Source organism: Aedes albopictus, chromosome 2 (genome assembly GCF_035046485.1).
Source record: "Aedes albopictus strain Foshan chromosome 2, AalbF5, whole genome shotgun sequence".
In the NCBI taxonomy this organism is placed as follows: Eukaryota; Metazoa; Arthropoda; class Insecta; order Diptera; family Culicidae; genus Aedes; species Aedes albopictus.
Window position 1 is genome coordinate 41969604 of NC_085137.1, and position 26197 is coordinate 41995800.

At 42.0% G+C, this 26197-nt stretch overlaps 3 protein-coding genes across 3 annotated transcripts in view; all 3 read right to left on the reverse strand.

Annotated features, from left to right (window-relative positions):
• Nucleotides 1-26197, reverse strand: part of LOC109427815 (eEF1A lysine and N-terminal methyltransferase homolog) — a 90218-nt gene that overhangs the window by 36448 nt on the left and 27573 nt on the right. The gene's annotated exons all lie outside the window — the stretch shown is intronic.
• Nucleotides 2616-10269, reverse strand: LOC109427811 (fatty acid synthase). The gene is made up of 6 exons (XM_029869453.2): nt 9631-10269; nt 7616-9574; nt 7136-7556; nt 4936-7083; nt 4459-4808; nt 2616-4405 (listed from the first exon to the last, which is right to left on the reverse strand). The coding sequence occupies exons 1-6, from the start codon at nt 10062-10064 to the stop codon at nt 2719-2721; spliced, it is 6999 nt and encodes a 2332-aa protein (XP_029725313.1). The 5' UTR covers nt 10065-10269; the 3' UTR covers nt 2616-2718.
• LOC109421176 (fatty acid synthase-like) lies at nt 10931-18449 on the reverse strand. Its single transcript, XM_019695671.3, has 6 exons — nt 17926-18449; nt 15902-17866; nt 15420-15840; nt 13215-15362; nt 12804-13153; nt 10931-12747 (listed from the first exon to the last, which is right to left on the reverse strand). Exons 1-6 carry the CDS (start codon nt 18357-18359, stop codon nt 11052-11054), a joined length of 7014 nt encoding a protein of 2337 aa, XP_019551216.3. The 5' UTR covers nt 18360-18449; the 3' UTR covers nt 10931-11051.

Below are 26197 nucleotides of genomic sequence, written 5' to 3' on the forward strand. Positions count from 1 at the left end.
TGCTTAGCGGTCAAACGATTACACGATAACTACACTTGGCAAAAACACAACGGAAAACCCAATTACTTCATTTTGAGTTTTTCCACTTATGATCAGGTTTTGATGTGATTTACTCCAATGTGCGACGTCGCTAAGAGGTGCTTGTTGAACCTGTTCAATCAGTTCCTGGATAATAACATCGTTCCGGATGATTGGAGACAAGTGAGGGTGATAGCTGTTCAAAAACCCAATCGCGATGTTGTCTTGCCTACGGAAGTTTTTGGAGAAGATGATTCTCTTTCGACTGGACAAATGGGTTGAATCGAGGGGCATGTTACCAGATACACAATTTGGTTTCCGCAGAGGCAAAGGAACGAACGACTGTTTTGCGTTACTTTCTTCAGAAATTCAGCTTGCCTTTGCTCAAAAGCAGCAAATGGGCTTAGTGTTTTTTGGATATTAAGGTTGCTATTGATTCAGTTTGTGTCGATGTTCTTTCCGACAAACTACACGAAAGTGGCCTTTCACCAATTCTGAACAACTTTTTGTATAATTTTGATGAGTTTTGCTCATGGCAACTTGACAGTTTCACGAATTAGCTACATGGGTCTCCCCCAGGGTTCATGTCTAAGCCCCCTTCTCTACAACTTTTATGTTAGAGACATAGATGAATGTCTCATGGAAACTTGCGGATGACTGCGTTGTCTCTGTAACGGGATCAATAGCAGTTGATTTGAAAGGACCACTACAGGATACTTTGGACAATTTGTCTACTTGGGCTCTCAAGCTGGGTATGGAATTCTCTCCGGAGTAAACTGAGTTGGTTGTCTTTTCTAAAAAACGTAAACCGGCTAAGTTTCCGCTCGTTCTGATGGGTAAGACAATTACTCATAGCATGTCTTCTCAATATCTCGGCGTGTGGTTCGACTCCAAATGCACCTGGGGGAAGCACATTGTGTATCTGATACAGAAGTGCCAAAAGTGAATCAACTTTATGCGAACTATTAACGGAGCATGGTGGGGAGCGCATCCGGAAGATCTGATCAGGCTGTACCAAACAATCATTCTGTCGGTTTTAGAATACGGTAGTTTTTGTTTTCAATCCGCGGCGAAAACACACTTGCTGAAGCTTCAACGGGTTCAGTACCGTTGCCTTCGGACCGCGTTAGGTTGCATGAACTCGACTCACACAATGAGTTTAGAGGTACACCCTCTGACAGACCGCTTTACGGAGTTGTCCTTCCGGTTCCTCATCCGATGCGAGGTTGTGAATCCATTGGTCATAGAACATTTTGAAAAGCTGCTCGAACAGAATCCTCAAACTCGTTTTATGAGTGTGTACTAGTGCAGTACCATGGTACACGACGCTTTAGGTAAGCCCATCTCCGGTTAACACCAATCGTGACAACTTCTCAGACTTCGACAGCTCCTCAGTGGATTTTGATCTCTCTATGAAGGATGAGATCACCGGTATTCCGGAATCTTTTCGTTCCGTAGGTATACCACAGATTTTTGCAAGTAAGTTCGGGCATGTTAGCGGGGACAGACAGTTCTGTGACATCTGTGAAGGTTCAAAAACCGATGATTCGACTGGATTCGGTGTCTACAACGAATTTCATAGCGTCACCTTCATGCTTCAAAAGCTCTGTTCTGTATACGTAGCTGAGCTAGCGGCTATAAACTACACCTTAGAGTGCATTCACACTCTTCCACCTGAGCACTACTTCATTTTTACCGACAGTCTATGTTCCCTGGAAACTGTTCGGTCAATGAAACGGATGAAGCACTCAGCGTACTTCCTGAATGGAGTACGCCAAGTATTGAGTGCTTTGACCAAACGCTCATACACCATCACCATAGCTGGGGTCCCTTCACATTGCTCGATTCCGGGAAATGAGAAGGTAGACCTTGATCAGCTGGCAACACAAATGGAGAGATGGAGAGATGGGTAGATGGTTGCACTCCATCATTCCACAGGTGTCGAAGAAGCCATGGTTCAAAGGGTTGGATTTAAGCCGCGATTTCATTCGTGTAATGTGTCGGCTGATGTCCAACCACTATTTGTTGAACGCACATACCTTCCATATTGGGCTCTCAGAAAGCAATCTCTGTATCTGCGGCGTGGCTTACCAGGATATCGAACATGTCGTGTAGGGATCCAATGAGTATCGTGAGGTCAGATATGAGCTGCATGATATTCTCCGGGTCCGAGGAAAACAACAGAAACCCGTTAGAGAAGTGTTGGCAGGACTTGATTTGGAATACATGAACCTGGTTTACAAGCTTTCGAAACGTGTTGATGTCAGAGTTTGATGTAGTACGTTCCTTGTGTTCGTTGTCTCGTCGTCCTAGTTTCTTTGACTTATTATTTTTTGAATGAAATCTAGGGTTTTGAAATCGGGCTCAAATTGGCGGAAATATGGGCCTAAAAAATGACATGTTTTTGAGGGAGTGATCTCAAACTTTTAATCGGGAATGTACCAATTCATCCAGTTTGTGTAGTTGTTTTCTTCTTTATTTTTCCATGATTTCGTGTTGTACCGTTGGCAAAGTAGTGATGAGACTTGTAGGCTTATGGTATTCGGGCTTATGTTATTTAATCATTTTCTTAGTCGTTAAATAGGTATACAGCGTTTATCACATGGTTTCTAAGTCATACATTTTAAGCTTTATTCTTTGCAAAACCATAACCACAATGTTTTTTTTTTATTTATCTGCCAAAATCTTTCAATAAGGTGACTAACATCCAAAATGATTGATTATCTCCACAATATCATCATTTTCCAACATTGATACATGACTTCCCTCCACCATTTGGAGGGTTTTGTCCCCTGTCGTATAATTAGCCAGCCCGTAGTCATCCTCGATGTCCGTGAAAGGTGCATCGGTTGGTCGCACTAGCGTAACCGGGAGGTCCAATGGCTGATCTTCATCCAAGTTCAAATGTGCCGCTATTTTTATTCTCTTGCAAAGAGCTTTTGTCATATTCCTTATGTATTCTGGCGAATATCCACTTGGTTCAGCTCCCAGTTCGATCAGCTTCTCAATTTGATCGTCGAAAGATTCAAGCTCTAGGATGGCCATCACCTTCTCAGGAGGTTGATCCGGAAACACCATAGCAAACAAAGCCAATAAGATAAGTTTTTGAATTTCGTCATCCGATGGATTATTGTTCAGCAGTTTTAGTGACCACTGTTTCAAGTACTTTGGTGCACCATCCAATAGTAAGAGCTTCCCATGAATGCCTTTTGTCTGGAGATATCTGGATATCTCGATTGCGATCAGTGATCCGAACGAATAAGCCACTATTGCAAAATCGTCGAAGTCCTTAAATAGTATTGCGCAAACTTCATCAATGATACGATCTACAATAGCTGGAATGCTTTCGCAGTCCAAAGATTTTGTCAGCTGAAGCATGTATACAGGAGACTTTACTTGTTCAGCAATATCCTTCCATACATCGCCTGCTACACCTTCAACGCCAGGAATGAATAAGAGTGGACGACCTTCATCCACAGCAGATGGTAACTTCATAATCGTTGTTTCACTAGTCTTCTCGTTGCCAAGATTTTTCAACAACATTCGCATTCCCATAGAAATTCCTTCATTTTCCTGGTCTTCTCTGTCCTTTGCCGCTTGTGTTTTCTCCTCGTTCATTTTCAGCAATTTGGCAAACGAAAGTGTTCTCAAGTCTTGTGGGGACAAAACCATATCAAAGTCTCTTTCCAAGACTTGTTTGATTTCCACCGCCATCAAGGAGTCCATTCCTATATCTGCCAAAGTACTTTCCATCGATATTGATTTCAGATCTCGAATGTTCATTATGTTCATAACAGCTTCGATCACGTTCTTTGATGCAGTTCCAGTTCGTTTTTCCGCAACTACCATGCTGGCCACAATTGGGGCGTCACATGTCAGCAAGTAATCCATCTCCTGAAGACACGATGAAATGCGCTGCTGCAGTGTTCCTCCGATTTCCATGTCGATCTTATCTTCCGCCATATCAGCAACCAACCCAACCTCCCCAACAGCACCCCATTGAATGGCTTTACCGGGAAGACCATCCGCATGCCTCCGTTCAATGATCCTCTCCATCACAGAGTTCGCCATACCGTAGTTACTCTGACCTGCATTTCCCCGTCCACAAGAAACACTGGAGAACACAATGAAGTGCTTCAGATCCGGACACATCTCACGGCTGACCTTGTCGAGGTACTCAGTTGCCTTCGCTTTGGGGGCAATACATTCCACGAACTTTTCAACAGATTGGTTCTCCAGAATGGCATCCCGGAGCTGTACAGCTAAGTTGTAGATTGCCGATATGGAACCGAATCGAGATGCTTCCTTCAGAAGGACACGGCAACCTTCCATCGTAGTGACATCTGCAGTTGATACGTGGGTGTGAACACCATAATTATACCAGGCTCTAGAAAAAATATTTGATTTGACGAAGAAAATACCGACAGCGACAACACTTACTTGATCCTGAATTCCTGATATGGCTTAGTAACACCTCGGCTAGAGCTAAGCACCAGCTTTCTACAACCACGAAGAACAAGCCAATCCGCCAGTTCCAAGCCAAATCCTCCCAAGCCGCCAACAATGACGTACACCTGATCCGGGTTACAGAAAACATGCGGATAATATGTGATTGGCAGCGTTTCGGCGTCATTTTCGCTTTCACGCAGTTTGATCACAATTTTTCCAATGTGCTTTCCACTAGCCAAAAATCTCATTGCTTTCTCCAGATCGGCTGCATCGAATACATTTGTTTTTAGCGGTTTCACGACTCCAGACTGGATCGCCTCTTCCAGTAGCCTTTTAACAACCTTAAAGAAAATGTTCAACCATGAAGGTTTGGTACATTTTTGCTTGTTTCTACTTTGCAGAATAAACAATGCTACAGCGAGTATGTTAAGTTTCAAAGAGTACTAATGTTAAAACAACACGGCATACCTGTTTCACCTCGGGTTTTTCTCTCATTATCGAGTCCAGCAACACACTAGTGAATGTTATTCCTTTTTTGAAAAGCTCCAAGGAAAGCTGAGAATCTCTAGCCATGTCGTACTTTCCAATCTCTAGGAAATGATCACCCTTTGCCAAACATCGCACAGACGCTTGTAATTTCTCCTCAGTTAGTGAATTCAACACGTAGTCCACTCCTCTTCCATTGGTTCTAAATTTGATCATCTTTTCGAATGACAAATCCCTTGAATTCCCAATGTTTTCTTGTTTCAGTGCAGGAAACTCGTTCAAGAGATAGTTGACCTTCTCGTCGCTACCGACAGTAGTGAACACCTCCATACCATAGGCAAGTGCAATATTGATTGCCGCTAATCCAACGCCTCCACTACCTGCATGGATTAGCACAGATTGACCTGTCTTTACATTGGCACTTATCTTGAACGCTATTAGTACTGTATTGTATACAATAGGTACTGTACAAGCATCCTGTAAACTCCAGCTATCTGGAATATACCAAACTGCCATAGGATCAGCATCTACTAAAGTGGATAACGCTCCAAAGGGCAGTGCTCCTATTACTCGTCTACCATCTTCCGTTACTCCGGCATACTCATAGCCTAGCTCACATTCTTCTTCCAATCGATTGAACGAGCTCACGTCTGAAGACAATCGACCTGTGGCAACCATCACATCGCGGAAGTTTAATGTGCAATACGATACCTTAACCTTGTTGGGTACAACCTTCCATTCGTTGTAGGATCCGGTGAACCACATCATCGACGATAGGTCGCCCTTTGTAAGGGCGTTAGCGTAGCAATGCTTGGATACGGGCTCTGTTTTCGGCATCTTCGAATTCAATGTATGACGGTAACTACCCCAGACACCGTTCCGGAGAATGTTGATCGCCAGTCCTAACTTCAACTGGTTCTTGTATAATGGATCACTCAATGAAAATTTCGGAGCTTTTGGATCATCGATCAGTACACAACGAATTGCTTGCATTTTAGGTTCTTTGCGAATGCAGTTCACCAAGCCAACAACTCCGGAAACTGAGTCGTTTTGTGAGAACAGAATGACAGGTCGAAGTTTGACAGCCTGTTTCAGAGGAGCCAACCAACTGAAATCAGTAGAATCAACTTGCAAAATTGCAGGAGTATCATGGAAACCCTTGATTTTACGCTGCAGACAGATATATGTTTCTTCTTGATCAACTCTAAATGATGCAATCATGTTAAGTTCGTCTGGAAGTTCTAGATCGTCTAGATTGAAGTTGATCTTCTCACGAACGACGATGAATCCTCCGTCCACCAGCCCACCTACCGCATCCTTCAAGAAGTTTGGTTCGCTCCAGTTGCTGTCGGTTATCAAAAAGAGCTGGTTTGATTGATCAGATAACTTTTCCAGCTTAACAGTGACGTTATCCTGCTCCATTTCTGTCTTAGCTAACACGGTTAGATTGGCTTTCACCAACGGAATATCAGCAATGGCCCCTCCAAACAAGTGTGCGATAATCGGAACTCGCTCGCTATGAATTTCGGTCACATTAATGGACAACATTGGGATATTCTCCAGTGCCAGCTGAACACACATCCTAATCGCTTCTGAAGCTGAAACTTGATTGTCTGAGTGATACGGCACGAATTGATAGGTCTCCAATATTGGAATACCCGGAGGATTTCTGCGACCTACACTGCTGGCTCGTGGATTACAAATCATGATACCACCACAAACTGACACTTTTGTGTTCGGGCAGGACTTCATCGTGAAGAACTCACAGTCTTCTCCTTCTCGTTCCATCATTGCCAAATGAGCTTTCGGAGCAATACAAAGCCGTTCAATTGCCGTTGGAACCATCAAGGATCTGGTGTCGATTGAAATGATGTCAGTTTGTAGTAGGCAATCCAGGAAGACCATCCAGTTGCCCTTCCATTGGATCTTTGCCATTGTTGCGTCGGATTTCGCTTCCAACACTGATTTGAACAGACCCGTGTAATAGTATCCATGTAAACGAAGCTCCTTGTAAAAATCTTTCAATTGTAATGTCACTGTTGGCGATGACACTTCTTGAATGGCTGGATAGGTTGCATCTTCAAGCATTCTTGCCCTTCCGGTTACAACCACTGTACTTCCTTCAGAGATCTAAAAAATGAATGGAATGAAACGAAGCTATGATGAATCATTACTCAAATACCTCGAAATGTCCTGACACCTCCTGAATTGTTATTAGCAGTTCAACTGGTTGTCCTTTCGTCAAAGTTGTGGCTCTCACATATCGGACGTCCTCGAATTCAACCGGATAATCGACAAGATCTCTATACACTATGCTAGCCAACAGCTCCCAAACCAGCTGCAAATAACCAGTAGCTGGGAACAAAATTCTTCCATCAATATTATGTCCAATAACATGTTTGTACTCTTGGCTGGATAAAGAAATCTTGAAATGTAGAAAGTTGGATTTGGTACTCTCCTCCCAGTTGTATTTAACAACGAAGGCATCTTCTCGGTGATCCCATCGAATCAGAGGTGAAATCATCGGGGTTCCTCTGGACACCGGGAAGTGAACTTCTGGATAAAGCTTCGCAACGTCCAGGTTCTGCGATGTTAAGTGTAAACTATGAGAAAAATTGATTTCAATATACATTTTATAAAAAGGGCTTTATAGAATACTTACTGTCCTATTTGACACAGCAATTGACTGACAATATCGGGAGAATCGTAACCTGAATTAACGTTATTTGAACTCTGATTTAATAGCCGAAGAACATTTTCACATGAATGTGCAGTTCCAAACTCGACAACGTGTGTATGACGAGGTATCTTCTCAATCAAATTGACTATGGATGTAACATCGTGCAGCTTCGGAGAATGGAACATAGAAGATGTCTGAGGCAAGCTGGCAGTTATCCATTTATCACTGGGCAGAACTGTTCGTCGCATTATGGCATTGACAGCTTTCTGTAGCTTTTGTTCGAGGGTTGAATATTTTGATGTATCCGTATGCACATTCAAAAACGACAGCTCTTCAGCAGTACATCCAGATGATTTCAGTGGTCGGATCTGTTCCGTCATTCCACTGCTTGTCAATATACCAAAAGTATTTTCATTATCCTTGGTAAAATTTTCCAATGTTATCTGATTTAGCTTCGAATTATTTCGAACGTAAGCTGTGTGATCACATACTGCACCACAATCTGAATATACTACTCCATGCCAGAAGGCCAGTCGAATGCATTGTTCTAGGTTCAAGTTTTGGTCAATGTATGCGCAGGTGAATTGTCCAATGGAATGTCCTCCATACAAATCGAACTTTACTCCAATAGAACTCAGCAATTCAACGATAGACAACTGAAGAATGGTCGACCCGACCATGTTGTGCAGAATGCTCTGTTTTCCCGAGGGTCTTTTGTGTAGATCGAACTTCAGTGATCGTAAGGTACTGCTACATTTAACAAAGGTGGCTTCCACTATGGAAAACTGTCGCAGAGTATCAAGTTCTTGTCTCCAGTTGGCGTTTAATCCTCCAAAAATAGCAAACACTGGCAGTGCCTCAAGCTTCACTCGATCTATGAACGATGTTTGTAGCACAGCTGCACGATCTCCATTCTTCTGATAAATTCCAAAGCCGCGATAACGATGGCCTGGAGTAGCTTGTTGCTGAATGCTATTCAACAAAGCAATGAACTCAACATCTAAGGGACGCTGACCTATATCCTGAAGCATGCATTCAATAGATTCTCGAGTTCTTCCTGACCACGTAACAAGCCTAGGAAGGTCATCATCCGGAAGTCCTCTATTGGTCTTCTCTTTCAAATTGCGACATAGCAAAGCATGAGCGTTCGCACCTCCGAATCCAAACGAATTGATGCCAACCAATGGGCCCGGAAGAGGGATAGCATCTGCAACTACCTTCAGACGACCTTTAACCAGAGATGGAATTGTCGGTCTGTATTCAGTATAATTGATGTTGGGAGGAATGAGGTCATTCTCCATAGCGATGATGCATTTCGTGATCGAGCAAACTCCTGCTGAGGCTTCTGTATGCCCGATGCTGGACTTTACAGAGCCTATTAGCAGAGGACCGGGTCTTCCAGTACAGTACACCTTATCTATCGCATCACATTCTTCCGGATCCCCCACAAATGTTCCAGTGCCATGTGCTTCAATGTAGTTAACCTGTGTTGGGTTGATTCCAACCTCGTCGTAGAACTCAGTTAGCAACTGCTGTTGAATAGATCCTGACGGGTACGTTATTCCTTCAGATTTGAAACCATCGCAGTTCGTCTTGGAATGTATAATGTGACCGTAGACACGTTTTGCATCCTTGGCTTTTTGTAGAAATACAGCACATACTGCTTCTGAACGAGTGTACCCTGTTGCATCCTTGTCGAAAGGTCGACAATATCCATTCTTTGCCAATACACCCAGCAATGCAAACTGGTACGTAATGAAGGGATGCAATGTAAGGTTCGCTCCCGTAACAATTGCCGCATCACATTCGCCGTTCATAATGCTTCGATACGCCACGTCCAATGCGTACATTGAGCTACTACAAGCCGTATCAAGCACATAACTTGGACCTTTAAGGTCAAGCAAGTACGAAACACGATTTGGAATCTGCGATTTGGCACACCTTTAAACAAAGACTTATTAGAACGTATTCAGATATGCAATTTACTTTTAAAGTACCCTAACAAACCAAGTCCTCTGGGAGGTCGTGCTCTGTAGTACATGCACACTTCAGTTTCCGAGAAGCACACCCCACTGAAGACACCCGTTCGCGATCCCCGTAAAGTTTGTGGATTCACTCCGGCGTCGAGCACAGCTTCATAGGCATGCTCAACCGTCATGCGAACCTGTGGATCCATTGTGTCTCGCTCGTACCTGCTAATTCCGAAGAAATCGGCGTCTAATTTCTCTAAATTACTGATCTTTCCAGTACGCCGCGGAACGTCCTGCATCGTATGCCTCCAACGAGTCTCAAGATCATCCACAAGATCCTGTTTCCGGTACAGGCTATGCGCAAACTCACGAACATTGTTGGCTCGCGGAAATCGTCCAGACAACCCTGTTATCACGACACTCTCACCCGTCCCAACGGATCGAATTTGACGCGACGACATGTTCAATCGATGAATCACTTGCTTAAGAAATTTCTCCGAAATGATGGGTTTCAAACAGGCTCGACGGACTGAAGACAATTACTGAATCGAATGTAAATCGTTCGGACAATTAATAGCAGCTGGTCAGCAAAAGGGAGCAACTTGAAAAATATGCAGTATTGAACATTTGAATGGTAGCTGACCGCTGTGATCTGGATCGCAAATCAAGGTGTGATACCAATTGCATTTTAAATTTGTGCCAACCAAATCAGAAAACGGTAATGGTACATTTCAAGCACGTCTGCGTGGAAGTGGTTTTTAAAGCCGACTTGTTGTTAGACATATTTCAAAAACGAATTTAGCTTCGTTGGCGCAGAAAAGCATAATATGCATAATAGCAAACGACTCACTCTTTTATGAAGGGCCCTTAGGATCAAATTGAAGTTATGTTGCAGATAATACACAAAAAATAGCGCACTACAGCTTCGCAGAACATCAAACATATCTAAAAAATATATCAGGAAAGCTACACAAAAAAAAGGATACTGCGTGATCCCGTTACGTTTCTGATGTGTTTCGATAGTGTATGAATTACTTTTAGTGATGCAGAAATCTACACATCAAAAATCGATTGAGGGTTTCAGCAAAATTTTGCTAAATTTTGCCGAGCTGAAGGTTTTAGCAAAAATTTTGCTGAAAGTCAGCAACATTTTGCTGATTTTTTCAGTAAACTCTGCTAATCACCAGTAACGTTTTGCTGAAATTCTTTGCTGAACGTTCTGCAAAAAATGTCAATTTTGGGATTATGGTATTCTTGATAATGATATTCGGGTTGATGGTGTATTCAGGCTAGTGGCGTTCGGTCAAGTATTATACAATCATTCTCTCAACCGTGATACATAAAGAGCACAGCATTTATTATTTTTCTTAAGTATAACTTCTAAGTTTCAATTTTTCTATACCCATAACCAACGTATGAATAATTTCTATTTATCTGTGAAGAACCTTTCAACAAGGTGAACATCCGAAATTATTGATTATCTCTACAACAGCAGCATTATCCAACATTGATACATGGTTTCCTTCAACCATACGAAGGGTAATATCACCTGTCGTGTAGTTGGCCAGTCCATAATCATCCTCAATATCTGTGAATGCAGCATCGGTTGGCCGCACCAAAGTAATCGGAAGATCCAACGGTTGATCTTCATCCAGGTTCAACAGTGCTGCCATTTTTATTCTCTTGCATAGAACTTTCGTCATCTCCCTCGTATATTCTGGTGAATATTCGTTCTGGTCAGCTCCAACCTCGATCAGTTTCTCGATTTGGTCGTTAAAAGAAGGTATATCTAAAATACTCATCACCTTTTCAGGTGGCTCATCCGGAAATACCAAGGCAATCAAAACAAGAAGAATGAGTTTCTCAACTTCAGCATCCGATGGGTTGTTGTTCAGCTGTTTCAGGGACCAACGTTTCAAGTACTTTGGTGCACCATCCAGCAGCAGAAGCTCTCCGCGAACGCCTTTGTTTTGTAAACATCTGGCTATTTCGATGGCAATCAAAGATCCAAATGAGTAAGCCACTATTGTAAAATGTTTGAAACCTTTCAATATTGTTTCGCAAATCTCATCTATGAGGCGCTCTACAATATCTGGAATGCTTTCATAATCCAAGGATTTTGTTAGCTGAAGCATGTACACTGGAGCCTTTACTTTTTCAGCAATCGCTTTCCAAACATTGCCTGCAACACCTTCAACGCCAGGAATGAACAAGAGTGGGCGACCTTCATTACCAGCAGATGGTAACCTCAGCAATGTCGATTCACTAGTCTCCTCGTTGCCAAAATTTCTCAACAACATTTGCATTCCGATAATCATTCCTTCACTTTGCTGCAATTCCTTATCCTTTGCGGCTTGTTTTTTCTCCTCGTCCATTTTCAGCAATTTGGCAAACGAAAGTGTTCTCAAGTCTTGTGGGGACAAAACCATATCAAAGTCTCTTTCCAAGACTTGTTTGATTTCCACCGCCATCAAGGAGTCCATTCCTATATCTGCCAGTGTACTTTCCATCGATATTGATTTCAGATCTCGGATGTTCATTATGTTCATAACAGCTTCGATCACGTTCTTTGATGCAGTTCCAGTTCGTTTTTCCGCAACCACCATGCTGGCAACAATTGGGGCTTCACATGTCAGCAAGTAATCCATTTCCTGAAGACACGATGAAATGCGCTGCTGCAGTGTTCCTCCGATTTCCATGTCGATCTTATCTTCCGCCATGTCAGCAACCAGTCCAACCTCCCCAACAGCACCCCATTGAATGGCTTTGCCGGGAAGACCATCCGCATGCCTCCGTTCAATAATCCTTTCCATTACAGAGTTCGCCATACCGTAGTTACTCTGACCTGCATTTCCCCGTCCACAAGAAACACTGGAGAACACAATGAAGTGCTTCAAATCCGGGCACATCTCACGGCTGATCTTGTCTAGGTATTCAGTTGCCTTCGCCTTAGGTGCCATACATTCCAAGAACTTTTCAACAGATTGGTTCTCCAGAATGGCATCCCGGAGCTGTACAGCCAAGTTGTAGATTGCCGATACAGATCCGAATTGAGATGCTTCCTTCAAAAGGGCACAGCAGCCGTCCATTGTAGTGACATTGGCAGTGCATACGTGCGTCTGAACTCCATAGTTATACCAGGTTCTAGAATAACGTTCGAATTAAAATATAAAACAAAATTGTCAACCCAAGCAACTTACTTGATCCTGAATTCTTGATATGGCTTAGTGATACCTCGCCTAGAGCTCAGCACCAGCTTTCTACATCCACGAAGAACAAGCCAATCCGCCAGTTCAAGACCAAATCCTCCCAAACCGCCAACAATGACGTACACCTGATCCGGATTGCAGAATACATGCGGGAAATATGTGATTGGCAGCGTTTCGGCGTCATTCTCGTTTTCACGTAGTTTGATCACAATTTTGCCCATATGCTTTCCACTGGCCAGAAATCTCATTGCTTTCTCCAGATCCGCAGCATCGAATACATTTGTCTTCAATGGCTTCACAATACCAGCCTGAATTGCATCATTTAGTAGTTTATGTAGACTCTGGAATAAAGCATTAATCACATAGCACGAGAACTGAAACTATTGGAACTAATATGCTTACTCTTTTGATTTTATCTTGATCTTTAAACGCTGAATCCAACATCACACTGGTAAACGATATTCCTTTCTTAAACAATTCCAAAGAAAGCTGAGAATCTCTTGCCATATCATACTTTCCTATTTCTAGGAAATGGCCACCCTTCGCAAGACATCTCACAGACGCTTGTAACTTCTCTTCAGCTAATGAATTCAATACGTAGTCCACTCCTCTTCCATTGGTTCTCAGTTTGACCATCTGTTCGAAAGACAAATCCCTTGAATTCCCAATGTTTTCTCGTTTCAGAGCAGGGAACTCGTTCAAGAGATAGTTGGCCTTTTCGTCGGTTCCAACAGTAGTAAACACCTCCATTCCATAGGCAAGAGCAACATTGATTGCTGCTAGTCCGACGCCTCCGCTACCTGCATGGATTAACACCGATTGACCTTTCTTTACATTGGCACTCACTTTGAATGCTGTTAGAACCGTACTGTATACAACAGGTACCGTGCATGCTTCCTGCAAGCTCCAACTATCCGGAATGGTCCAAACAAGCAGAGGATCGGCATTGACTACGGTAGATAATGCTCCTGCATTCATAACTCCTGTCACCCGTCTACCATCTTCCGTTACCCCAGAATATTCATTGCCTAGCTCACATTCTTGTTCCAAACGATTGGATGAGGTCACGTCTGAAGACAAACGACCTGTGGCAATCATGACATCGCGGAAATTAAGTGCACTATACGATACCTTAACCTTGTTGGGCACAACATCCCACTCGTTGTAAGCTCCGGTGAACCACATCATCGACGACAGGTCGCCCTTTGTAAGGGTATTTGCGTAGCAATGCTTGGTCACGGGCTCTGTCTTTGGCTTCTTTGAAATCAATGCATGACGATAACTACCCCAGACACCATTCCGGAGAATGTTGATCGCCAGTCCTAACTCCAACTGGTTCTTGTATAATGGATCACTCAATGAAAATTCCGGAGCTTCTGGATCATCGATCAGTACACAACGAACTGTTTGCATTTTGGGCTCTTTACGAATGCAGTTTACCAAGCCAACAACTCCGGAAACGGAGTCATTCTGTGAGAACAGAATCACAGGTCGGAGTTTGACAGCCTGTTTCAGAGGAGGCAACCAACTGAAATCAGATGAATCAACTTGCAAAATAGCTGGAGTATCATTGAAGCCTTTGGTTTTACGCTGCAAACATATGAATGTTTCTCCTTGGTCCACTCTAAACGATGCAATCATGTTGAGTTCGTCTGGAAGTTCTAGATCGTCTAGATTGAAGTTGATCTTCTCACGAACGACGATGAATCCTCCGTCCACCAGCCGACCAACAGCATCTTTTAAAAAGTTTGGTTCGCTCCAGTTGCTGTCGGTTATCAAAAAGAGCTGATTTGATTGATCGGATAACTTTTCCAGCTTAACTGTGACGTTATCCTGCTCCATTTCTGTCTTAGCTAACACTGTTAGATTGGCTTTCACCAATGGAAGATCAGCAATGGCCTCTCCAAACAAGTGGGCGATAATCGGAACTCGCTCGCTATGAATTTCCGTCACATTAATGGTCAACATTGGGACATTCTCCAGTGCCAGCTGAACACACATCCTAATCGCTTCCAAAGCTGAAATTTGATTGTCTGAGTGATAGGGCACGAATTGATAGGTCTCCAAAATAGGAATACCAGGAGGATTTCTGCGACCTACACTGCTAACTCGGAGATTGCAAACCATGATGCCACCGCAAACTAAAACATTGGTGTTCGGGCAGGACTTAACTCTAAAGAACTTACAGTCTTCTCCTTCTCGTACCATCATTGCCAAATGGGCCTTTGGGGAAATACATAGCTTTTCAATAGCCATTGGGACCATCAAGGACCTCGTATCAATCGCTGGTGAACCAGTTTGTAGTACGCAATCCAAGAAAGCCATCCAGTTGCCCTTCCATTGGACCTTTGCCATTGTTGCGTCGGATTTTGCTTCCAACACCGACTTGAACAGACCCGTGTAATAGTATCCACGTAAACGAAGCTCTTTGTAGAAATCTTTCGATTGTAATGTTACTGCTGGCGTTGACACTTCTTGAATTGTAGGATAGTTTGCAATTTTCAACATTCTTGCCACTCCGGTTACAACCACTGTACCTGCTTCAGAAATCTAAAAAAATGAATAGAATGGCAAGATGCCGCAATAATATAGCGATTATTCAAGTACCTCGAAACGTCCTGACACCTCCTGAATCGTGATCAGTAATTCAACAGTTTTTCCTTTTGTCAAAGTGGTGGCTCTCAAATATCGGATGTCCTCGAATTCAACAGGGTAGTCAACAAGGTCTCTATTGCCCAAGTAAGCCAAAAGCTCCCAAACCAGTTGCAAATATCCAGTAGCAGGGAACAGAATTCGTCCGTCAATGCAATGTCCAACTATATGTTTGTATTCTTGCGTGGACAGAGAGATATTGAAGCATAACAAATTAGATTTTGTATTCCCTTCCCAAGTATATTTGACAACGAAGGCGTCCTCTCGGTGGTCCCATTGAATCAGAGGTGCAATCATCGGTGTTCCCCGAGACACCGGAAATTGAATCGCTGGGTACAGCTTTGGGACGTTCAAGTTCTGAGATGTTATGTACAGGCTGTAAGAAATATAATAAGGGTATAAATAATATTGCAAGCTAATTAAATTGAAATACTTACTGTCCCACTCTACATAGTAACTGGCTAATTGGGTCGGGGGATTGATAATCGCATGGAATGTAACACGAATTGTGGTTCAACAATCGAAGAATATTCTCACAGGATAGCGAACTTCCGAACTCGACTACGTGTGAACGATGAGGCATCTTCTCGAACAAATTTACTATAGACGTCACATCATGTAGCTTCGGCGAGTGGAATATGGAAGACGTCTGAGGTATACCTGAAGTAATCCACTTTTCAGTGGCCAGAGCTGTTCTACTCAATACGGTATTAACGGTTTGTCTAAGTTTGCTTGCAAGCGAGGCGATTTTTGTAGCATCCGTATGGACATTTAAGAACGACAGTTCTTCTACAGCAAAACCGGATGCTTTCAACTTACGAACCTGTTCCAGCAACGCTTTCTCGGGTGCTGTCAATATACCGACACTAGTTGCAGTATCTTTGGTGATGTTTTTCAGAGGCAGCTGGTTCAACTTTGAATTAATCCGAACAAACGCTGTCTGATCGCATACAGCATGACTATCTGAATATACTAATCCATGCCAGAAGGCCAGACGAAGGCACTGTTCTAGATTCAAGTTGTGGTCAAGATATGCGCAAGTGAATTGTCCAATGGAATGTCCTCCATAGAAATCAAACTTCACTCCAATCGAACTCAACAATTTCACGATTGATAACTGAAGAATAGTCGTACCGACAAAGTTGTACAGAACGCTCTCTTTTCGCGAGGGTCTTTTGTATGGATCGAAATTCAAGGATCGCAAGATACCGCTACATTTAACAAAGGTAGCTTCCACTACAGAAAACTGTCGTAGAGCATCAAGCTCTTGTCTCCAGTTGGTGTTTAATCCTCCAAAAATAGCAACCACTGGACGAGCCTCAAGTTTCACTCGATCTATGAACGATGTTTGTAGCACAGCTGGGCGTTCTCCATTCTTCTGATAAATTCCGAAACCTCGATAACGGTGGCCTGGAATAGCTTGTTGCTGAATGCTATACAACAAAGCAATAAACTCAACATCCAAAGGACGCTGACCTATATCCTGAAGCATATATTCAATAGATTCCCGGGTTCTTCCTGACCACGTAACCAACCTAGGAAGGTCATCATCCGGAAGTCCTCTGTTCACCTTCTCTTTCAAATTGCGACATAGCAAGGCATGAGCGTTTCCACCTCCGAAGCCAAAGGAATTAATGCCAACTAAAGGACCAGAAAGAGGAGTGGGATCAGCGACTACCTTCAGGCGACCTTCAACCAGAGATGAAATTGTCGGTCTGTATTCGGTATAATTGATGTTGGGAGGAATAAGATCATTCTCCATAGCGATGATACATTTTGTGATCGAGCAAACTCCTGCCGCGGCCTCCGTATGCCCGATACTGGATTTTACAGAGCCCACTAGCAGGGGAGCGGTTCTTCCAGTACAGTACACTTTATCTATTGCATCACATTCTTCTGGATCTCCCACAAACGTTCCAGTGCTATGTGCTTCAACGTAGTCAACCTCTGCAGGACTGATTCCAACCTCGTCGTAGAACTCAGTTAGCAACTGCTGTTGTGCTGATCCTGACGGATAAGTGATTCCTTCCGATTTGAATCCATCGCAGTTCGTCTTGGAATGTATGATGTGACTGTAGACACGTTTTGCATCCTTAGCTTTCTGTAGAAATACAGCACAAACTGCTTCTGAACGAGTGTATCCTGTTGCATCCTTGTCGAAAGGGCGACAATATCCATCTTTCGCTAGAACTCCCAACATTGCAAACTGGTACGTAATGAAGGGATGTAATGTTAGGTTCGCTCCCGTAACAATAGCCGCATCACACTCGCCGTTCATTATGCTACGGTACGCCACGTCCAATGCGTACATTGAGCTACTACAAGCCGTATCGAGCACATAACTTGGCCCCCTTAGATCGAGCAAGTACGAAACACGATTGGGAATCTGCGATTTGGCACACCTTCGAGCAAACAAATATATTAGAACATTTAAACCATGTTTAGCACACTTTTCATTTACCCCAACAAGCCAAGTCCTTTGGGAGGACGTTTATGGTAGTACATGCACACTTCAGTTTCCGAGAAGCACACTCCGCTGAACACGCCTGTTCGCGAGCCCCGAATAGTCTGCGGATTCACTCCGGCGTCGAGCACAGCTTCATAAGCATGTTCAACGGTCATGCGAACCTGTGGATCCATCGTGTCTCGCTCGTACCTGCTTATCCCGAAAAAATCCGCGTCAAAGTTCTCCAAATTATTGATCTTTCCGGTACGTCGAGGAACGTCCTGCATCGTATGCTGCCATCGCGTCTCCAGATCATCCACGAGGTCTTGCTTCTGGTACAGGCTATGCGCAAACTCGCGAACATTATTCGCACGCGGAAAACGTCCAGACACCCCTGTTATCACGATACTCTCATCCGTTCCAACTGATTGGATTAGACGCGACGCCATGTTCAAGCGCGTTGAGCTGCGTGCAATGTCCAATTCTTCGAAGTAATGAGATTCGAACAGGCTCGACGAACAGAAATCAATTAGCGCTCAATGAAAAACCGTTGGATCGTTTTATAACAATTGGTAAGCACTGAGAGCTGCTTGAAATTAATGCAGTATTGAACATTTAAATGTGTAACTGACCGACGAGTTCTTGAGCCTGAATCGGTGTTTGACTCTTATTCAATTTATTATATTTTTCTGTGAGGGTAAAGCATGTTTATACCAATCGGTAAAATATTGGATTTGACGGAGAGTGCATTGATCGAGTAGGGTTTTACACTCAAGACGAACGAAAAAACCTTCTCTGAATATACGGTGCAAGTATCCATCTTTTGACTCACGTATAGATTTCGAGCAGGAACACGGACAGCATTTGAACAGCAACCAATAGTGCCAAAGTTAGACCAATCTAAAAAAATAAGAAATGACGGAGAGTGCATAGAGTGACGGTTTAGCACTTATTCGTCTTAAGACAAAGGGGAGGAGAGGGGAGAGTTCATTTCCATTTTTTTTTCTGCTATTAGAACCTCCTTGCACTCTTTTTTGTAAATTGGGTCTATTTGGCCTGTTGACTTCGGACCAAACCTTCGATCGGCAAGATCTGATCTTTGATCTCACCATGACTTCAGCGGTCGATTAACAAGTTTCTGGATAAGGGATAGACTGCAGATACCACTAATGTTCACTATTATGCCCGGTAGCATCAACCATGCCAGCAGATTTCGTTGTCGAACGAAAAAGGCTGGCAATTAATTACAGGGGAGGAGTACTCCCTGATACTTTTGTTAATAGCAAGCGGATACGGGAGATTCGGTTCAAGTTAGAGATTACTAGTTAGTTGAACTTATTAACACTATATCCAGTACTTCTTAAAACTACAAATCAATAAGGAATAGTTATCCATTAACCTTCACGTACCCGACCCCGACAACTCATTTTCAAAATGCTGACATTTCAGCAATTTTCATCCGATTTTTTTTAAGTCGCCTTCAATCGATCACTAATTGGTGTTAGTTTATTATACTCAAGTGGCAATGCAATATGCGGAACCATCCCAGAGATATTCCAGATTGTGCTGGGGTCAGGGGGTTGCCAAAATGGCTAAAAGTGATTATTTCGTGTGTTATTGTGTTTGAATTATCGATTTTCAGCGATTTTTTTTTTGTTGCGAACAGTGAAACACAACTGCGATAACCAGATTTGAATAAGTTGACCCACCCGGATCCCCGTGACAGGTTCCGCGGGGCCTTATTGGGGACACTTCTGGCTTCCAACCCAAACATGCTGTGGGACGATAGACCGAAGTCTGTATCAACTAATATGGCCACCCCGGAACATCTAGCATAGAGGCCAAAATGTTTGGGATAGGCAACTTTTTTTCTCTCACAAAAATGTTCAACATGCTGTATCTTTTCATAGAGTGCATCAAAAATTCTCACGGTTTGTTCACCTTCCATATGTGCATTATTGGTACAAATTTGAGCTGGATTGGTTAATCCTTCGCGAAGTTAGAATCGTTCTAGTAAAACACTATTTTTTAGACAACTTATTTATTTATTTATTTTTTCAAGAAAGATCCAAGATGTTTCAATCCATGATAACTTTTTTCAACGTTCAAAAAGTACCTATGTTTTAATGACATGAGAAGCATCAATGTATTGTTGATAAACGTTCTAAAGTTCATTAAATTCGGTTCACTGGTTTTCAAGATATGACAGTTCAAAAATAAGTTTTCCAAAAAATAGTGTTTTACGAGAACAATTCTAGCTTCGCGAAAGATTAACCAATCAAGCTCAAAATTGTACCCATGATGCACATATAGTAGGTAAATTAGCAGTCAAAATTTGAGAATTTTGATGCATTCTATGATAAGTTACAGCGTTTTGAACTTTTTTGTGAGAGAAAAAAAGTTGCCTATGCCAAACATTTTGGCCACCCCCTGTACGTATCAATCTTCATGATTTCGAAAGAATGAGGCAGAAAAAATTGACTGAACTGATGAGGCCGCTCCGGAACTCCGGAACACCTGGAACAGGTTCCGCGAGGGCCTCTCAAACACAATAACACATGAAATAATCACTTTCAGCCATTTGGCAAAATAAAAGCCCTACCCCACCCCATGACCCCAGTATAATCCGAATTATCTCCGGAATGGTTCCGGTTATTACATGGCCACTGCAGTATAACAAACTTGCATCAATTTATGTTCGATTGAAGGCGACTTCAAAAAAAAAATCGGACGAAAATTGACCAAATGCCAGTATTTTGAAAACGAGATGTCGGGGGTCGGGTACGTGAAGGTTAAACTTGTTTAAAATTCTCAAATCTAACATAAGCAAAAAAAAAGTTGGCAATTTGTTCGGTGAAGAAGAAGATAAGAGTTTTTTTATCTCTTTCTTTTATGTAGTTAAATGCGTTCATCGAGCATTTTTGAGGATAGGTTCAGATTTATAGGTGTATTGAACAATTGGGGAAGATGTTGAAAAAACTAATTTGATACTCATAATTAAGAGCTAAGCTAGTCGAATACTCCACAACATCGCCCAGTTTTGGCCTCGGTAGTCGTTTATTTGATTCCACTGTAAGTAATCCAGCTGAGACTTGTTCAGACCTCTCCATTTAATTCGATGACAATATAATCTAGATTCAGATATTATTGTCGAGCTTGCAGTTGTAGTACGAATCCGGTAAGTTAATCATCTGATAGTTTTATCGATACGCTAAACATAATACTACCACTACACGGCGGCTTGCAGTAATGACAAGCATAAACATGCTTTTAAATTTACCATGGCAATACATGATCATCGACCCACCTTGTGTGCGTTTTGTTTCTTCTCACATCAACCGATTCGATAGCCGAGTGGTAGCGTACGAGCCTGGTGATGTCAAGGTTCTTGGTTCAAACCCGGTTGTCAACAGAAACTTTTTTTAATTGAAAATCGAGTCCATGGTAAAATTGAAAACATAATTCTGTTGAATTGAAACGAAATTCAGTCTGCACAAATTTAGTGGCGTTGTGTATTTAAATTGACCCTCAGAATAGTAACTTTCACCGCAAGCCGCCGTTCAGTGTACCTACGAAACGTACCGTTTTATGTATTGAGGGATTTGCACAAAAGTGCACGCGGCATATCACTTCTGAAAGGTACAGCCGCGGTTTTCACTCCCAGTTTACTTCATCTTTATGGGACATAACATTGCGGCGTTTCCTACGGTGCGGCTGTTCCTTTCGAAAACGATAGACCGCGTGAACTTTTGTGCAAAGCCCCTTTTTGAAACATTTCAACGACCGCGCGGTGTTTACGTTTCAAGAAATCTGAAAATAATAATCAACAAAACATAGCGAAGCAGAGGACCCGCTTTCGAGTTTCATTTAACTAAGCGATCCTGCCTCGGGTCAGTGTTGGTAAACTCACATTCAAAACACGCTCATGAACCACTCCTGCGTGAGCAAACTCGCGCGCGATTCTGAATTGTTTTCTCACCCGCGAGTTTTTCATGCAAAATCTCGCTCTCACGAGTCAAGCACTGAAATCTCGTTTGCTTGTAAAACGAATTCAAATCAATTTTAGCGACATTCAAAGTTATTGTACGCTAGATATGCTTTTGTTCTATCATGCAATTCTAAAAATTTCGATGTAAGTAATAACAACACCAAGAAATAAAGCAATGAGTGTAATCACAAGTCAACTCACGCATGATCTTATCGGCGGTGAGTTTGGCGAGTCAAGAATCGCGCATGAAGCAACTCAACCATGAGATTTGAGAATTTGAGTTTTTACCAACACTGCCTCGGGTATGCCTCATCCTCCTTCGAAAACGCAGAACTTGGTGATCTTATTACCTCCTATTTTCAGAAATGAGTTATAGTGTAGTGGTTAAAGCACTGCTTATGAAGCGCGAGGTCAAAAGTTCGATTCTGATGACGGCTGTTTTTCTTATTTTTTACTTAATCAATCTGTGAGATTAGTTTTAGATGGTTAGATGTTCCATGACCCATATATCCCCAAATATTAGTTTGATCTTATAATATCTAAAAGAGATGTTTTTATGTTCTTCCCCATATTAATTTTTGATATAAATTTTGTTCTTTTATCTCTTATGTCAAACAAACTAATAGCTATTTATGATCTTTTGTACCTCACTTAGTAAGCTCTAATTATGATTTATTCTTCTACTCGGGGAGTGTGTCACTAGTAAGCGGTGATTCTTAGGTGGGACGATTGGATGTTCGAAGTTCTCAGGTTCTACTGCAGAGTGACTTAATCGCCCACCGAAGTGCATCAATCCCTCAGACGATAAGGGCTGGAATCAACGTAACGAAAATTTCCCAGACACTGGTTTCCCTTCTGATAGATCTATCCATTCATCGGTGAGGGGTACCCTTTGAGCAAGCCGAACGATGGTATGCTTCGCTTCTATACACTTGTTCGACGAAAGACATCCGCTTCTTCTTTCTGCCTTCAGTTTCTTGAGAAGCTTGATTAGACGTTGCCTAAGTAATTGCTGCAGTCCGAATCAGGTATCTGTAGGTCAGCTCCAGAGGAACGTTCTCTTCCATTTAGGAAATTTGTACCATGAGTCCGAGTCAAGTCCGAATAGGGTCATTTGAGCAGTGGGACCTATTTTGGGCACTTGTCGCTATAACTCAGTCAATTAACCATTGCACTAAGGGTCAGGATCGCGGGGCAAAATTAATTTCTCCAAAACGTAGCATTTTCGGTACATGGTGTCTTCGACAAAGTTATTTTTTTGTAATGATCAGGGGCATTAATTGCCAAGAAATTCGTAGTTCGTACCTTATCCGCATAGATGGCGCCTTCGTATAACTTTTTAGTTTTACGACTTCGTCTTAACAAAGTTGTTTATTTTGACAAAAAGAACAAATCTTTCTTTGGGCTGATTTCTACACCCTAGTTTGAGCGTTAAACCAGATTTAACTACTTGGGTAAGCCTGGTTTACTGGTTAAGTCGAGGTGAAGAAATAGGCCCTTAGACGTCATGATTCCACAGTAGACTGGCCCAAATACAAAAATGTCGAAAAATTCCACGGAGCACCCTCTAGAATCGTGCCTTTGGATGAGAAGTGCAATCTGTGAAAATTTCAGCTCAATCGGTTTAAAACTGAGCTGGCGCAAATGAGTTTAAGGTTTGTATGGGATCTTCAGTCCAAATATATAAGAAATTTGATGACCTCCAGTCTCTTATTCAGCACGCTGGTTGAAAGAGTTTGATTTGGCTCATAATTGAAAAAAATAATAGTTGATACCATAAGGAACAACTTTGTAGAAGACCATATAATGATGAAACTTAATTTAGTTGCGGTTTCAGCTAACGAAAGCAGGATGTTGTTACATGCTGCACGTGTTCCATCAGTTTTTAAATTTACAGCTTACTCAGTATGGAGCTTGCGTGTTGCGTCCAACATTCCATGCAAGAAATTGTTTGATGTAAGATTCAGTGAGATGGAATATAAATTCATATGTCATATTTGTTTACGTCTGGTGTAATTTTCAGAAATTTTTGCTGCGTAGTTATTTTCAACTTGAGCGTCGTAAGAAAGGATTCTGATTGAGGCCGTAATTGACCAACTTTGGAAACCTTGTCCTTACTGTCTCAAATCATTGAACACCGAACGAACGATTAGGAATACTAATCCATTTTTTCTTGTTTGAAGATCTATCTCGTCCAGAACCAAACCGAGACCTATCACTTTTGCCAAGGTATGAAATGCAATGAGGATAAAAGCTTTTACCTTTATTTACTAAAACATGCTGTTCCATAGTTGGAAGCAGTTAGGACTAGGGTTTGGTTTGATAGTTCTTTCACCGTAGCGCAGCCTAAAAAGGTGATCTACCCACGCTACGGGCTCCGTTAAAGATCGAGCATCTTTTAATCTCCCTCAATCATTCATCCCTAAGCTCAGCACGGGTTGTCTGATACCTTGGATTGGGTTTACCTGTTTGGTGGACTTTTACCCCCGGAACAGGTGATCCGTAGTGCTATTCCAAGCCGGTAGCTGCACGGCCCTTGGTGCATTGCATGTTTGAGAACCAAACAGTCCTTATAAGGCCGCGCTTTTCAATTGTGGATCGCCATCTTGGATTTTGGGTCGATATCGTTGATTTTTTGGTGTCTATTGATGATTTCCGCACAACCATGCAGTAGGTTACAAAAATCGGCGTAAATTGATCAGTTTTGCTTCAGTTTTATATACAACCAGTTCCATCAATGCTGGTCTGGGTCACTTAAACGGCCATAATTCTAGAACGCCGATCGCGCAGTATTTCCAAGTTTGTTGTGTACTTTTGGTAGGCATATTATCTCAAACGGTGATTCCATAATCAACATCTTATAAGAAGATAGGGTGGTCGTAAATTCAGCTTTTAAGTATCAAAACTACTCACTAATCTGTCGTACCCCCACATCCCCTACATCTGAGGTTGTTGTATCAAATATCCTCATTTATGCGCAGAAAGCTTTGGTACAGCGAACTCACCGCTGACTGTTTTGCTGTCTCGAAGACAATGCATAAAGATGACCATTCGGATTACTAGCACCCCAAAGCTCAATATGTTTCCTTCGCATTACTGTAAACGTTAAGGTGAAACTGGATCCATTTCCTCAATTTTTGGTTTTTGATTTTTTATTGAATAACGAAGCAATATTTTCAAAATCGGTTTTCGTGCACATCTATGGATCAGGGTATCTTCTGAATTTTTTACGCGAAAGAAAATGTTTTTCGTTTCTGCGGAAACCATTTTTGAACAAAATTTCACTAAAAAATGGTTTCTGCAAAAAAGAAAAACATTTTCTACAGCGTAAAAAAATCAGAAGATACCCTGATCCATACTCTACATTTGCACGAAAACCGATTTTAAAAATATTGCTTCGTTAGTTAATAAAAAATCAAAAACTAAAAAAATGAGGAAATGCTTCCAGTTTCGCCTTAAGGTGAAACATCAAGAAATCCCATTGAAATTTTGCATACAAACTTTAGAAGCACATATCTGACGAACAGCATCGAACCAAGCCGCACATGTTTAACCTGGCTTTACTTACTTGCAAAATGAGGCAGTTTTTCCAAATCGAGCACATTTGTTAATTTTTAATATTGGTGCTCTTGAAAACGTGAATAGGGTTCTGCCATTGTGGCAGCCATATATGTATTCTCTGAAGATTTTCCTTAAAGCAAAGATATTACTTTTGATTATATTTGTTTTATTAATGCAATGGCTAAACTATGTTTTTGGCTTGTGAAACTTCCAAGTTTTAGTTATTTTTTCTATCCCCGCTGCTGTTGTAAATTGAGCGACTGCATCTAATTAGTTTAAAATTTGTGGTCTTACGTTTTAGTGATTGAGAAGATTCAAAATTGAAAATATGTACTGTCGAAAGATAGCAAGGTGTTATTTATCCTCAACGCGTTGGGCGCGTAATAAACCGATCGATCCCCCGTACAAGCAGTCTAGCCTTGTACTTGACTTAGGTCAACGTTGTAACTCGGGGTGGTTCTCGCCCCGGCAGCACTTATAAATTTTCATATTTTCCCCCATTTTTCATTGCTTGCCTTAGCCAGTGGATAGGGTACTCACATTTCAACCCTACTCAAAAAAAAAAAAAAAAAATCAAGCGCTGTTTATTCCTTCCCTTTTCTAGTTTTACTTAAATGCAGTAATCGTGTTTTCGGCAAATTCTAGATGGTACCCTAGATTGTTTCCCTGCACAAATACAAATTGAAAGCCTATGATTGAATCCCTTACAAATATTAGCCAACTTTTGTAAATTAATAC